Source organism: Ornithodoros turicata, unplaced genomic scaffold (genome assembly GCF_037126465.1).
Source record: "Ornithodoros turicata isolate Travis unplaced genomic scaffold, ASM3712646v1 Chromosome15, whole genome shotgun sequence".
NCBI classification, from domain to species: Eukaryota; Metazoa; Arthropoda; class Arachnida; order Ixodida; family Argasidae; genus Ornithodoros; species Ornithodoros turicata.
The window spans coordinates 3,525,029-3,540,814 of record NW_026999318.1 but is presented as its reverse complement, the minus strand read 5'-3'; the positions used below and the strand labels follow the sequence as shown (position 1 = coordinate 3,540,814).

The 15,786-nt window shown below is 47.9% G+C and overlaps 1 protein-coding gene across 2 annotated transcripts in view; it reads right to left on the bottom strand.

Moving 5' to 3' along the window:
- Positions 1 to 7,919: 7,919 nt before the first annotated feature.
- The window catches only part of LOC135372514 (venom metalloproteinase antarease-like TtrivMP_A), a 107,439-nt gene continuing 99,572 nt past the window's right edge, over positions 7,920 to 15,786 (bottom strand). For both annotated transcript variants that reach the window (XM_064606119.1, XM_064606120.1), the window contains 2 exons: positions 12,501 to 12,632; positions 7,920 to 7,994 (listed from right to left, as the gene is read on the bottom strand). In XM_064606119.1, coding sequence (XP_064462189.1) covers positions 7,938 to 7,994; positions 12,501 to 12,632 — 189 coding nt within the window. In that variant the 3' untranslated portion in view covers positions 7,920 to 7,937. The remainder of the gene's footprint in view (positions 7,995 to 12,500; positions 12,633 to 15,786) is intronic.

Sequence of the window (15,786 nt, the reverse complement as noted above, 5' to 3'; positions counted from 1 at the left end):
TTTCCTAGACTGTTCGGAGGTATTGGGCGGCTGAAGAATTTCCAGGTCAAGCTGCAAATATCGGAGGATGTGCAACCCGTGGCGCGACAGCATCGTAGAATTCCCTTCCGGATGAGGAAAGCGGTGGAAGCAGAGCTGGTTCGACTCGAGAGTCTAGACATAATCGAGCCGGTAACAGGACCCACACCGTGGGTTTCTCCAATCGTTGTAGTCCCCAAACCACATTCCAGTGGAGCGGTCCGAATGTGCGTAGATATGAGGGAAGCCAATAGAGCCAATGGCCGAGTCCGCAATGTGATGCCAACCGTCGAGGACGTCATCGGTATTTTGAATGGGGCAGCCTATTTTTCAAAACTTGACCTCAACGAAGGTTATCACCAGCTGGAGCTGGAGGAGTCATCTCGTCACATCACGACTTTCTCAACACACTGCGGTCTGCGAAGATATAAGAGACTACTCTTTGGAGTCAACGCAGCCTCCGAAATTTTCCAAGATGCCATAAGACAAGTCTTACCGGATGAAGACGGGATCACTAATATCAGTGATGACATCCTAGTATCCGGACGCACGGCGGCAGAACATGACCGCAGGCTTCGATTGGTACTGAGGAGTTTAGAAGACGCGGGTCTGACCTTAAATGAAAAGAAGTGCCTCACGGGCACCCAAACTTTGAAGTTCTTTGGTCACGTCTTCTCGGCCAATGGTGTCAGCGTAGACCCGGAAAAGGTGGAGGCAATAACGGAGATGCCGCCACCGAAGAACGCAGCAGAAGTGAAGAGCCTGTTAGGAATGGTCAACTATTGCAGTCGATTTATTCCCCGGTTGGCCGAAATGGTAGAGCCGATGAGAAGCTTAACACACAGCAATGTTCAGTTTCGGTGGACCAGAGAGCACCAGAAAGCCATGGACAAGATCAAGCGAGAGATGTCCCAGTCTAGGACTCTGGCGTACTTCGATGAGGACAAAGCTACCTCCGTCATCACCGATGCAGGGCCTGACGGGATAGCGGGGATGTTGATCCAGGAGTCCAAAGTGGGGAAGAGCGCCAACATTTTGGCGTACTACAGTCGAGCGTTGTCTCCGGTAGAGAAGAGGTACCCTCAAATCGATAGAGAGATGTTAGCGATCGTGTCAACGATCGAACGGTTCCGGGTATACCTCGCAGGAGGCGACTTTACGGTAAAGACGGACCACCTACCGCCTGTGTCAATTTTACGAAACCCCAGTGCGAAGTTGTCGGCCCGGTTGGAGCGTTTCAGCTTAAGGCTTCAACACTATGTCTTCGACACTGAGCACATCTCCGGCAAACACAACCCGGCGGACTACCTGTCACGACACCCGCCTGTGCCCAGCGGAGTGGGCGCGTCGGCTAGAGAAACTGAAGCAGTCGAAGAATATATTTTATTCGTCGTGAGGTCACCCACGCCGAAAGCGCTCACCATAAGTGACATAGAGGAGGCGTACAAACATGACCGGCAAATGGACTTGCTGATAGCCGCTCTTCGCACAAACGATCAGAAGACTCGAGAGTTGCTGTGGCAAGAGCAAGCTTTGAAACCCTTCCAGCACATTAGAGCCGAGCTGACGGTGACTGAGAGGAATATCGTTTTGAGAGGGACAAGGCTGGTGATTCCGGAGAAAGCACGGTTGAAAATCGTTCAGTTGGCACACCGAGGTCACCAGGGCGTCGTAAAAACCAAACAACTGATCCGAGAAAAAGTTTGGTTCCCGGGGGTCGATAGGATGGTCGAGACTGCCGTCAAGAACTGTGAGGCATGTCAGAGAACGGTAGACGGGGGAAGAATTTCACCGTTAAAGATGACACCGCTGCCGGACGGCCCGTGGCAGTCCCTGGCGGCGGACTTCGCTGGTCCTTTGCCTGGCAACAAATGCTTACTGGTAGTAGTAGACGAATACTCACGGTTCCCCGTGGTCGCAACGTTGTCATCGCTGACTGCCAAGTCTGTCACAGGAAAGCTTAACGACATCTTCACAGTGCATGGGCTGCCTTACGTTCTCAGGACGGACAACGGCCCTCCCTTCTTTAGCAAAGAGTTCGCAGAATTCTTGGACAACAACGGAATTCGCCACCAAAAGACTACGCCACTGTGGCCGCAGGGCAACGGCGAAGTGGAGAGATTTATTAAGAACGTCAAGAAGACGGTGAAGGCCGCCGGGGTTCAGGGACAGCTATGGAAGGAGGCGCTCAGCGAATATCTTTTGAATTATCGGGCCACGCCACATTCAACTACCGCCGTAACTCCAGCGGAGCTCTTGTTTGGCAGGAAGATTCGGACAAAGTTACCCCAACTGCAAGAGGCGCAACGCCAAGAAAAGCTACGGCAAAGAGACCGACTAAAGAAAGCAAAGATGAAGGCCTACGCCGACGAGAAGCGTCACGCCGAGCCTCATGATTTTCAAGAGGGAGATAGTGTCCTACTGAAACGGTCTTCCCCGTTGTCTCATGAGTCGCAGTACGAGCATCGTCCGTTTACGGTAACACGAGTTCTAGGTTCAGCGATCACTGCCGAGTGTGGGAACAAGCGGATTGTTCGAAATGCCAGTTACTTCAAGCGCATTCCCCGTCGACGTGCAAATGGGCCGGACGAGTGGGACGTAACTGATGATTTGACACGGACGTGGAAAGAACAAAGTGGACACGTGGAAACACCAACGGTGGAACAAGAAGCCCAGGATGCTTCAAACGAGCCACATATGGATTCCGCCTCCAATTTGGCCGAGGAGACGCCGCAACTGGAAGGCAGGCGGTATCCACTTCGGGGGACTCGTTCAAACCCACCAAAGAGATATCAAGACTTTGTGATGAAGTGATCAAAGGACTTAATTGGACAAGGGGGAGAGTTGTGGTGTTGTTGGTTTTATTTGTTTGGGTTGTATTCACGGTATAGAGGAGGTGAACGACGACGACGAAAAAGAGAATATGAGCACGAGGACCGACACGGTCGGATGGAATAATAAAGCAGTTGTATGCGGGTTTGCTTGCTGGATTTGAGGTAGAGATTCTGATGCTCAGCGACACCACAGCTACCTTGGAGGACTTGCATGGTCCCAAAGGCATTGCGCACAAGCTTGAGCATGTGGCAGGCATCAAGTATGATGTGAACCCTCCAAGAAGAATCTGACGGGTGAGGAAACCACGGCCTGAGGGAGGGGGCCCGAATGTCTGCACCAAGCTCTCGAAACATTGTGAGATTCGAGCCCAAACCATCACTCACGACAGCTGCTACTAGAATGCCAGTTTCATGTAGTTTCTGTAGACAGAGAGTTAAGAGATTTGCCTTCTCTTGTCCACTCAAACTGTTGATAAGGAAGTATGCGCACGGCACAATCCAACTGCTGTCCATGGCTACCACAAGGAAAACAAGAGCCTGCGTAGCTGGCTCCTGCCTATCATCAACATGGCCGGTAACAAGGTTAACAACACCTTGAAACGATTCTCCTGCATACTGGATGTGTTTCTTTATGCTCATTTCATCAAGCATCAGGGAACAAACAACACGTTTCGACAACTTCTGTTGTTCCCCGACTAGAACCTTGAGTGCATCAAAGGCTTCCTGTGTGAAACCTGGTTCGCCGTGTATAGAGCTGTACCACGACCTAAGTGTCGCCTGGTGTGGAAGCGAAAGGTTAAATGTCCTCCTGACGTACTCGTATGCCTTTGCTGAATAAAACTGGAGAGTGAGCGCAAAGCTACGCAGTGACTGGGGATACTGCTGCATTTTCTTCAGAGCGTTTCAGCTTCTTCTTCACGTTGTCCAGTGCTTCAACTGTGATGTCTATCTTCCTCTTTAAGGTCCGTGGACTCTCTTGCACTGTGTATGTGTGGTCAGCAGCAAGGTTATGTGAGGATCGAACTGGCTGAGGTGATAAGACCCCTGGACCTGCAGCCCACGATGGTCCTGGCTGTGAAATCTCATGGTTGACGTCCTGCTCTACCTCTATGTATATGTCTATGTGTATGTCTATGTCTTGTTGGAGGTGGTTTTCTTGGCTGTACCATCTGTGATGGAAAGATTAATTAATTATTTTTAGAAGCTGTTGTTCATGTGGGATAAATGACAACATTTGTTAAATTCAGCATTTATTTCCACATTTCTTGCACATGCCAGGAACTGAGGTCATGATGGAGGTCAGTGGGCACTGCAGTGAAAACCTAGAAATTATTATTTTCCCTTCATTATTATTTATTTATTTTTGCATTGCATGATAAATATCTAACGAGCTAGTATATGTATTGGTTCCTACAAGCTCGAATATTACGCCACAGGACCCTGACCTTATACTAGGACTGTCTTGAATAATCAAATCAGGGACATGACTCTGCATTTCTAGGTAGTGAATGTAAAATTACATTGCGAAGAACCATAAAAGCAAAAAGTAGTAGTGTCAGTTCAGTCCAGCAAGTGCAATGTGAGTTCGCAAAAAAAAAAAAAAAGTGTCTTACAAGTCTCCATGACTTTGCACCCAGAGCACAGTGTAGAAATTCAGAGCTGTTGTGATCACCACCAGCTAAAACTGAGAAGTTGTGGAACCTCAATATAATATAATTTTGTTTGCAAGCTATTTCTTGCATTGTCATGAGCCTTAAAGATGATGACAGAAAGCCTAGCAGGGAATGTAAATTATTTTGCACCATAAATTTTGTCGCATAAGTTTTGTTGTGTCATGTATGTTGACTGATGTTTCACTTCTGAAAACTTGTACTGAGCTTGTTGGATCAACTACCGCATTCAGAATTGCTGCACATTGCACAGGTTCCCAAGCAAATTCTAATGTGTTACTATTGTGTTTACTTTCAGGAGGTGCTGTGGAAAGTCAAACTTTGTAGGCACAGCATCATTCTTGAGTCGCGCAGTTTGCCCTGTAAAACAGGCCTCCTCAAAGTGTCTGCTGCAGAGCACCGAAGATTTAGATGGGGCCCAATTTTTGCGATGCATCTTCTGCACCCACTTCTTCAGCACGGCTGGGCGACTATGAGGGAACCTGTATAGCACAAGCACATTGTGTAGAAAGTACATAAATAGAGCAGCCAAACATAATTTCTTAGTACCTAACGGCACCAGCGAAGTAGCAGTGCGAGCAAGCGCGAGTGTCACATACATGCGATACGAATAAACACTGTTTTTCCTCAAAATAAATAGCTTACCTGTGAAAAGTTAACCCCTTTCGTCTGTCCGTGCGTGAAGTGCACTGAAAACTGCAACAAGCTGGCATGGCATGCCCTCTAATTTAAAGGAAACAAAAAAATTGCGGGCAGCCGCGCTTAACTAAATGCAGACGACAGTACGTGTTGGGCCCATCAATATGGCGGCCGGTTGCACGCTGTGGAGCAGCCTATGCGCGATCCAGCCATATACTATAGAGATCAGTGGTCTTCTGTTTTGTACAAACTTTGCACCACCAGGTGGTGAACGCGGAGGCCTGTCGCGTGTGAAAATGACGAAAAAGAAGTAGCACGAGCCATTTGTACACTCAGGAGACAGAAAGTCCCGGTTTGACTTGAACACCCCTCGTAAATTAAATAAAGATGGACCAAAAATGCTTCTTTGGGGTTCGGGGTTAGGGTTTCTTGGGGTACCCCAACAGTTATATTTTGCGAGTATGATATAACATAATTGGTTTGCACGCATTGCTTCCGATAAGATAAATATATGCCGAAATGCTGAAGTGCGTTACCCCGAATGCCTTACTTAAGTAACTTATCCAAAAATATTTTGTGATCAATTCTGTCGAATGCTTTAGAAAAGTCTATAGACACCCCTAATACAATATCTTTTTTCCTCAATTTTCTTTTTTTAATTATCTCCTTCACATTCAAAAAGGGCCAGCTCTGCGGACTTCCTAAATCCAAGTTGTCAATTCGAGATAAGGTTGTGTTTTTCTATGAATCAATGTAACCTTTTGTGAATAACCTTTTCTAGCCCTTTCGAGAAGACCGGCAACACCGACACTGGTGTGTAATTAGCCATATTGGTTATGTCGCCACCCTTAAATATTACCGATACCTTTCCAATTTGCATTTGTTCAGGAAACACGCCTGTTGATAATGCTAGGCTAAATATATGTCCGAGATAAGGGAATAAAATGAATATAGTAAATTAAATTGGTCTAATATGAATGAAATCGCAATCGACGCTTTTGGTATTGTTGACAGAGCTAAACACAGAGACAACTTCCTCTGTTTCCGTGGGCACAAGAAGTAGTGAGGCACTTAACACGGGATTGTAATGTTATTTCACTTTGTGTGAAAGGTATGTTTAGTAAATGCGTAAGGAAATAGTTAAAGCTCTCACCTAGCCGTTTACCTGACATATGTTCATTTTCTATGTGCAAGGAGCCCATCCTTCCTTCTCTTCGCCTGTACCGGATATACATTTAATGTTTTTCCATATAGCCTTAGGGTTTTTGGCATTCAGTTATCGAAAATTGAAATAGGCTCTCTTCGCTTTACACAAAAGTGAATTCATGTGGTTTATATTTCTTCAATTTCTATATTAAATTTCTAAATTAACTAACTGAATTTCTATATTATATTTCTATCTTTCTTAAATGTACCGAAGGTGTCCTTGTCCTTACGTTTTGTCCTTGTATTCGGAGGCTTGGGTGACAGAGCTTTCATCATAACGGCGAGCAGTGCATTTCGAAAGGTGCAGGGCACTGTGGAGCTCGAAAAAATGCCATATGTGGCGAGGTTCCACGTAGTATGCTGATATACTAATTCCGAAACCTGCTTTGCGATCCATGTTGTGCATGTGCTTTATCGGGGCATTCAAATCTTACGATAACGTAAGCAAGCACACAAAGCCACAGTTTCGTTCATGGTATCGAATATAAGTATAATTATAAAACGTCCTGCACTATTCACTGCAACCAGCAATGTCGGAAATAATTATACGAAGGTCGACAACAAAAGTGTGCACGTTACGTGAACTGTAACTTGAAAGTAATTCGTTACTTTTACAAATTAACTTGATAACTTCCAGCTCCTTTCCGTAACTGCTGCATTTTTTACGAAGTAACTTAACTTGAACGAGTGTATGTCGAGCGACTTCATCTCTGTAGTAAACCATAACGCCATCCTTCTGACGCCATCCGCTTAATTAAACGTTGCCTCCCTGCGTACTGCTGACGATGTCCCGCAGTCATGCAGAAACATTCGTCTAGCACAGGCATGGCGACGTTTGAGCACTTACAAATATATGCTATACGTGCAGCAAAAGAGCTCCGGCTAATTTTTTCCCTAGCATGCTTCACTGGCTTTGCACTGGGCTTTCAGTGGTGAGTTAGCACACCCTGACGGGAGGAATCACGTGCTACGTGACCTTCTGACACCATCCGCTCAAACGTTGCCTGCCCGCGTACTGCTGACGGTGGCCCAAGAGGGCCGAAACAGCTGTCCAGTACTGGCATGGCGACGTTTGAACACTTACAAATATATATATATGTATATGCATACATACTTAGAATTTGACTGTTCACGTTTGATACATGGTTTGTCCGATTTGCCCTATGCCATTGCAGTTCCCTCTATACTGCTGCATCCTGGTGAAGTGAAGTGTAGACTACTACACGGAAGTCTCGTTTACACTCAGTTTCTGGACATTTCTAACCATTGTACGATTTCCAAATGAATGGATGTACATACTATTAGCGTAGTACATGTCACTCCAGATCATTCTTGTCTAGAATGGTCGCCGTCAATTGCTGTTTACGAACCCTTCTGCTCTGCAGTGTTACGGAGCCATCCGGTTGCTTTCTTTGAAAAGTCCCGTTCGTTCTGCTAATCTAGTTTTATGCTAATCTAGGTAGGGTCTGCTGACTCTTTCGTGTAACGTTCGCTCCCCAGCAGTTCCTCTCTCCGCCGAATGTGATTCGGAGTACACAAAGGCACGCAGAGCTCCGGACAAATATTTATTCTACCAAACCGTATTGACGTCCGTGCCGGGCTCCACACATTGCCCAGCGTAGCATACCTGTAATAGAGGAAAAGTGTAAAGAGAAGTGACAGTAAGGCTGGAGGCTCTCAATATGGGAGAGTTAGGAATCCACATGTTTAAAATCCAAGACCTTCAGGAAGACGTTCGCGTTCATGACGGCCCTCTATCTCCGACCTCCGAAATTCTAATCGGCCAAGGCCAGTTTACCAAATGCTCTGTCTCTGTACCCTGCTCTAATATTCTCCCTACTGCGATGTGAATCTTTCTGCCACGTTTTACCCCCGGCTCTGGACTTAAGCCTGTGCACTGTATTGCACGGTGACGTGACCGCTAGGCCGTACACCGTAGCGGACTTCAAGGTCGCGCTTCGTCTACTCCTCTAGTTTACTGACATCGCAGACCTTGGTTAATTCCAACATAGCCATGTGTGGCTCCCACAATTTAAGGCCGCCGCGGCGAATTCCAACTTCATGTTCAACATGCCGGTGACTGTCAAGGGAAACGCATGCCTGGTACTCGAAGCATCGGAACCCGTCCTTATTCTGCGACTGAACGGGGTACCTTCCATCGGCACCGAGTAGGATATCCGCATTGCCTTTTCCAACTACTGCAACGTGGAGGAAGCCAGTAAAGTCACCTGGTCAGATCAAGAGCTTGGCCATGTCGGCTCCCTCCTTCACTGTGTCAAGCTTCGTTTGAAGAGATCGCAGCGGATATCCCGCATCTTATGTTCATTAGAGGCTGCTAAGTGTTGGTGTCGTGCAAGGACAGACCCAAACAGTGCATTCGGTGTAAGGGTTTGGCTAATATTCGCCGTGACAGCCGCACTCCTCAGCGCCCTATCTGCAGGCTCTTCGATAATGAGGCTGCTCGCTCCACCCGGACCTATGCTGCTGTTGTGACAGCTGCCCCTGCTGTGGAGGATCCTGACATGGATATCCGGGGTGTTTGTGACCCCGGCATGCCTGCGGGACTTCCCAGTGAACCTGGTCGTCTGGACTTGGCAGCTCGTGTCTCTGATGCTGTCCTGAACGCTGCAGTCTCTACGTCCCATTCTGACGTCCAAGGTGCGCCTGCTGACCATGACTCTCTTACCTGCGCGGATACCGTGGATTACCACGAGCGTTCCTCTAAGCGGAAGCCCTCCGCGTCGCCGGCTGGTGCCTCAGTCAAGGCACTCATGTCTGGTTCGTCCAGTGCTGTCTTTGAATATTCGTGCGCTGCTCTTCTGAATGTGGACCTGGTCCCCAGCATGAAAGGCCCTTTCTCGGAAGATGGGACTTCTGTTACCAAGTGAACTGTGGTCGGTTCTCGGAGGCACAGTCGTAGCTTTTAATAGGGATCTAATTCTTTGCCACGATTTCACCCCCCCCCCCCCCGCCGACACCCTATTTTCTCCTGTCTACCGACTCATCTCGCTTCTTCCTCACTGCTTCCTCCGTCTACCACTCTGCAAGCTGTTGGGTGTTTTTTTGCAGCTGCAGTTGTCCTTATCTGCACAGACATTAACAGACCTCCTTTACGTATGGCTTCTCCCGCATGCTCTGTCAACCAACAGCGGACCCTGCTGCGCAGCAGCCCCGTGTTCCCTCGACGTCTATATTTCAATGGAACGCGAGGCATCTGCCATTTAACGCCCTGACTTCCGTAAGTTCGTGTGGCGGCATAAATTTTACATCATATGTGTGTCCAAAAGCTGGTGTACGCCGCCTTCCATCTGTCCGGTTACACAATCTTCGTCTCCCGGCCTGATGAAGCGTGCAGTATGGTACCACACTTTGTCCTTTCCGATCTGCCTGTGATCAGCCAACCGTTGTATCCTGTTGGTACGGGCGAGTACGTTCGCTGCACTGTGCGTCTCGCCTCCATGAACGTCACCGTCGTCTCGCTGTACCTGCCGCCTGCGTCTACATATAGTGTGCACCATCTTGAAGGTATCCTTGCCAACCTCTCCTTCCCAATGTTCTGTGTGGGGACATCAACACGTAGCACGATCTTTGGGGCAGGACACACTGTGACTCACGGGTTCACCAATTAGCGCCCTGTATGCGCGAGTACACCTCGAGGTCTTTAACGATGGGTCTCTGACGTTCATATAGGCGATGCGCCTCTCGCTGCGCTTGGATCTCACGCCTGCGTCATGTTCCATAATATGACGGTTGTCTTTGCAGACCGGAACCGACGCACTCTGCAGCGGTCACCTCCCTCTGTTGACTGGGATCTCTCATATGCAACGTTCCCATGAAGCGCGTTTCGTTAAAGGTACTATCGCATCCAGACGGTGTGTATGAGACCGATACGGTAATGTTTGGCATGGGTTCACACTCTACAGGGCCAAGTTCCTCTTTCGAAAACAGCGTACTTATTAAATAAACTAATTTTAAAGATTCGCCAGAAGGACGTAAACCGGCAACACGAATGGGAGCGCAGCGCAGGTGATTGTCTTTGAGGTCGTCTGCTTCGCATTCGCTCTGCAACGTTCTGACTGAAACAGACCTCAGTAAGTACGTCGACTTTCGCTTACCTGTGTTGGTGCTGATATGAGCATGTTCCGTAGAACACGGTGTTACGCTCCCAGATGAGCAAGCCCGTACGACTCCAACCAGGAACAGCATTCCGCGAGCGAATCCCAGACCTCCTTGCAAACTGCGGACGCGATCGACTACTCCTGCCCGGCGGTCGGACGCCAAGGTCTCTCTACCGCTCCCTGATTGGCGTTGTACGCGTCAAAAGGCGCTCCCTAATTGGCCTTGTCCAAGTGACGTTTGCAGAAAGGGGATTCCGGGATGCTGTCAACGTCCCTCATATACTCTCGTCATGCATTACATCAAATTGCACAGGAACAACTCCACCAATCCGCATCGGATTTTCGGCGTCATTCTCGGCTATGAAAGACGAGTAAAATGGCACTGTAGTTTCGGAATCAACCGCCACGGATGCGATAGTCTCTTTAAGACCACCAAATGAACCCCGTTTCGCTGCACCAGCCGGCCCTTACGAACCAGCAGTCGAGACTGCGCCCGCCTCTGTTTTCTGTGTAGCCGTAGCAGATCGTTGGCATTGTGCGGCCCTTACGAACCGGCCAGTCGAGACTGCGCCCATCTATGTTTTCTGTCGAACCGCAGGAGGTCCTGTGCATTGTGCTTCTACTGAACGACACCTCCCCAATTCTTTTTCGACTTTAGAAGCCGAATGCTTGAGGTCCGCTTTGCCACGTGATACCACACAACACCGCCTGCAATCTGCTCTGACCCTGATCTTACGGCCTCACCAATCATGGCACCCTATATGACGCCCATCTCGCTGTATGCACAAGTACGAGTGTGTGGACGTAACCAAGATCAGTGGCGTGGAGGGGAAGGGAGGAATGGATTTTTGTACCCAACCGCCCTACTTTGGAGGTCTGGTTACGCGACTGCTAGAGCTGTAAAGTAGCTAAGTACAAGTAATTGGGCTTCTGTAAGCGAAGTGCGAGAGCTTGAAGTGTCCAGCTCTCTAGAACAAATTTATCAGTATTATGAGCTTGACCTCTGAGCGAGTGAGTGGGTTGTTTAAGATGTTTGTTTTCAACAAATACTATGTTTGATACACTGTGCTCCAAAGTTTTATATGTGATCACCTTGAACATGAATAACCGGAAGTAACTGTGACGTAACTCACGAGTAACTAACTACTACTGAAATACATTTCAGTCTAAGTTACTCTTCCTGTAACTTAGTTACACACTGTGCGACACTGTTTCGTTCTCCCCACCACAGTTGTAGCTGCAAGGGAAGTGTTGCACTGGGTGCAAGGAATACAGGCGAAAATGGATCCACTTCCTGTCACGGGGAGGGGGCGGGGGCTTGCACTCTGTGGTTTAGCACGGCGAAATGTGGCATCGGCTGTTATGACTTTTTTTTGTTTGCAAAAGCTATGAAATAAACACGCAGCAGCAGGTACAGTACTCGTTTAGGACTTATGGCTATTTTAGGCACTACTTAAAAAAAAAAAGGCACTAATCGCCAAAAAGGCAAAAATCAAGCACACAAACATTAGACTACTAACAGGTCCCCTCTGACCTGATTCGTGCTTAGAACATTTAAAGTGCGCACCTGTACGCATATGCCTGGAAATCCGCTCTCTAGTAGCAACTAAAAATACTAATGACCCTTAATATTGTTATTATCGCATAGCTATGTACGGAATGGGACTGCATAAAATACCATTTGTTTAAATATGAGCGCCGCGGCTTCAACCCCGAAAATGTTGTGACAATCGGCAAATTTTCGTAACTCGTTTGTGTTGCACAGCAAAAACGCTGGAAGTGAGCGGCTACAGCTCCTCTTGGAACTACTCGACTGGAAGGCAACAGAAGACAGTATGAAAGCAGGTGAGTGCTGTATGTTGTGTATTAGCTTGAGAAGGAACCTATCGCACGTGTAGAAGCCTTCTACTTGTAGTTGAGTTGGACGTCGCCTATGAATCAGTCAATCGAAAATTATTCTCCTTTCCCTCTTTTTGTCGGAACCGAAGGCGGGAAATAAATGACGTTGACCTCACCTTCTTGCTTTTAAAGCATTTGAACCCGTCCAGGGATCTGTATGGAATTTGCTGGTACAGTCTCATGCCACTTCCGTAGCAGCAACGCGTCACGCAGTCGTCCCTTTTCCAGTCATTGTTCGAAAACCAGTCCTGTGCAAAAAGAGCCTGCGTGAGAACTGCTACCAAATGCAAAGTGTAAGCATGATTTCATGCCTTGCGTATAATTTTCATGAGCAGCGTGGCTCATTTCCACTTTCGCCTTATCCTGTATAAACGTTGTGCTGGCCACATCATTGTGATGAGTGATTTTAAACCATTGGAACTACGGAGGGGTGTTCAAGTCAAACCGGGACTTTTCATTTTTCGCAAAAGTAAAATGAACTTACAGGCGAGAAATTATTTTATTTTTCAACGTAATCTCCAGCTGCACTAATGCACTTGTCCCAGCGTTTCACGAAGGCTTGGATGCCAGCAGCGTAGAAATCCTTACCGGCGAGTAGCAGCCATGGTCGGACAGCATTCTTGACCTCGTGGTCGTGGCTGGAGTGGCGGCCCCCCAAGGAACGCCTTCAGTGGCCCGAAGAGATGGAAATCGCTGGGGGCGAGGTCTGGACTGTAAGGGGGATGTGGCAGCAACTCCCAGCCAAGTTCCTGTAAGGTGCGTGCCGTGAGATGCGCGGTATGCGGGCGTGCATTGTCCTGTAGGAGGAGGGCTTCTTTGGTGATGAGGCCCTGCTTCCCGGAACTGGAGGTGTTCATGAATGATAGTGTTCAACGTTCCCACAGAAAGGTCCGTCTTTCGAGCCAGTTCAGACGTGTTATCCGTAGGTCCTTGAGGGTTCTCAGGAAGTCACTGTGCTCTGAGCTGCCCCGGCCGGGATCGTCCTGCACTGATGTACGGCCGTCCCGGAACCGCTTGCACCACTCAAACGCTTTGCTGCGGCTAAGTGTACCGTGGCCATACTGAGCCTGACGTCTTCTGTGAATTTCATATGACTTTACGCCTTCATTCACGAGAAACTTCATAACAATTCGCTGTTCCGTGCGCGCGCTCACCTCGTTGTCGGCCATCTTGTCCAGCACGTGTCTCCTGTTTTGCACAAACTTTGGACCACCACGTGATGAACGCGGAGGCCTGTCGCGTGTGAAAATCCCGAAAATGAAGTAGTGCGAGCCATTTGTACACTTAGGAGACAGAAAGTCCCGGTTTGACTTGAACACCCCTCGTATAAGCAGACATACTAGAGGAGTGATGAAAGAAAGGAAACGTCTTAACGGTAAGCTCCGGGCAAAGTTCACTGTCACGGATCACAACAAAAGCGATCAGGCACAAAGGTTGGTGCCCACTGAATGTACCTCCAAAATAGTTTGGCCAAATACCCCGTATTTACGGAGAAATATATTTTTTGGTTTCTGTCCGATCGTCCACTCATACCAATGACGTCGTGGTAAGCCTTCGCTTTGGCTGTTCGCAGTCGCCAGCAATCGTCAGGCTGAAAGCGCAATCGAGAGTTGCCCATAGAAAGCCACATATGTTGGCTCCCTAGTCGCCCGTACATATCTCGCCGTACGATTTGGCACGCTAACAACAAAGATGTTTCGTACCAAGCTATCAGTTGATTTTGTGCGTGATTGGGTGGTGCGAAACCAGTGGTTGAACGCTTTGAACTTATCAGGGCAACGGTCGTGTGTACTTTAAGCATTTTGCATCAGAATGTTGGGAAGTCGTTCACCTGACGGCCGACTTGGACTCGAAAAGTCGCTGAAAAGGTACGCGGCATCTACTTCGTTCGACTACAACAAAGAGGATAGCACCAAAGGACTGAAGTTTCAGGTAAGTGTCCGCACGTCTTGTACTATGGCTTGCATTCAATATGAACTTGTGAATTGCAGATATGGGGCTTCTGAGCCCTATAGTCCGCGGTTGTATGTAAAACTACGCAGTTTCTTTGAGAAGTTGGCTGCGAAATTACATGAATTCGAAGAAGCCTGAGCCTGGCCACAGACAAAACGAAAGAGTCACAGCGGCTGAAATCAGCAACAACTTGAGGGATCCTGTTTTCAGATGCTCTCTGTCTGTCTTCACTTCTGTATGATCACCCTCAAATATTCCCAAACAATGAACAGCCCCACATCCCACTTATATGGCAACATTATTATTCCTTTTGAAAAGCCGGCTCTGTCTGTGAGTGCTGTGTGTTCAAGCTGTAATGTAAGGCTGTCACAGGCCATAAATTTCATTGTGTTCTAGTCCACCCAAGTTGACTCCAGCAACCAGCAGGCTTTCAAAGAGTGCTCGAGCACCCTGACCAGCAAGGAATGACGCAATCAGCATGCTCATCACCGATAGGCGCAATTAGGTGATACACAGCATTTGCAAACCATCCGACAAATAAAAAAGTGCAACCAAGAAACTACGTCGATCGGGCAGATCGAGCAGAGCTACCATCGCTGGTCTACATTCCAGTATGATCCGTATAGAAGGATGTCTTGAAGAACACTAATACCACTTACGTCATTGTGTATTCACCAGGCAGTTGGAAGTTTCACCATCCCAACCCTTTCTTTTTTTTCTTTTTTCTTTTTTTTTCTTTTTTTTTCTGCGGATCACTCGACAGCGTATTTTATCATTGGTCCCTCCCATACCCGAAGAAAACTTCAAGAAGTCTTTATGACCTCCACATTCAGAATAATAGCAGGAGGTTACGTAGACATTTAGCAGAGAGCTTATGATGGCCACCCTTAAATACAAGTCCGGTACCAAAGCTCATACACAGTCACCTTTGCCGGACCGTCTGCCAGCGCACGAAGGTCAAGCTAACAACAAAGGAGCTGAATGACAGCTTATCCAAAGGTAGCATACCCTCCGAAAATGCTGCAACATCAGTGAATCCATTAATCGGGGTGGCGGAAAGTACTACCGAACTGGGTGACACGTACCCTAGTGACGCCACTGTTCCAGCACACCGTTGTTTTGTGTTTCAAGAGCCTAGAAGTTAAACGTCACCCAGTCTGCCGTCTGTAACGAAAGCAACAAGCCAGGGGGATAGAATACACAATATCCTTAACCCAACATTCTTATCCTGCGGCACGTGCAGCAGGGCGTCACACAAATATAGGCTGACACACGTTACGGGTAAACCTACTCGGATTACGTTACCGCGTTAATGCAGTCAACGCAGCGGATTCTGTGGGGCATACTGCTCCCAGTACTACTCGAGTAAAGTACACATTTTTAGCACCTCGTACTCGTAACAAAGTCCGTGCGAAGTTGCGAAGAAACTACACCCTTCGCAGAAGAAAA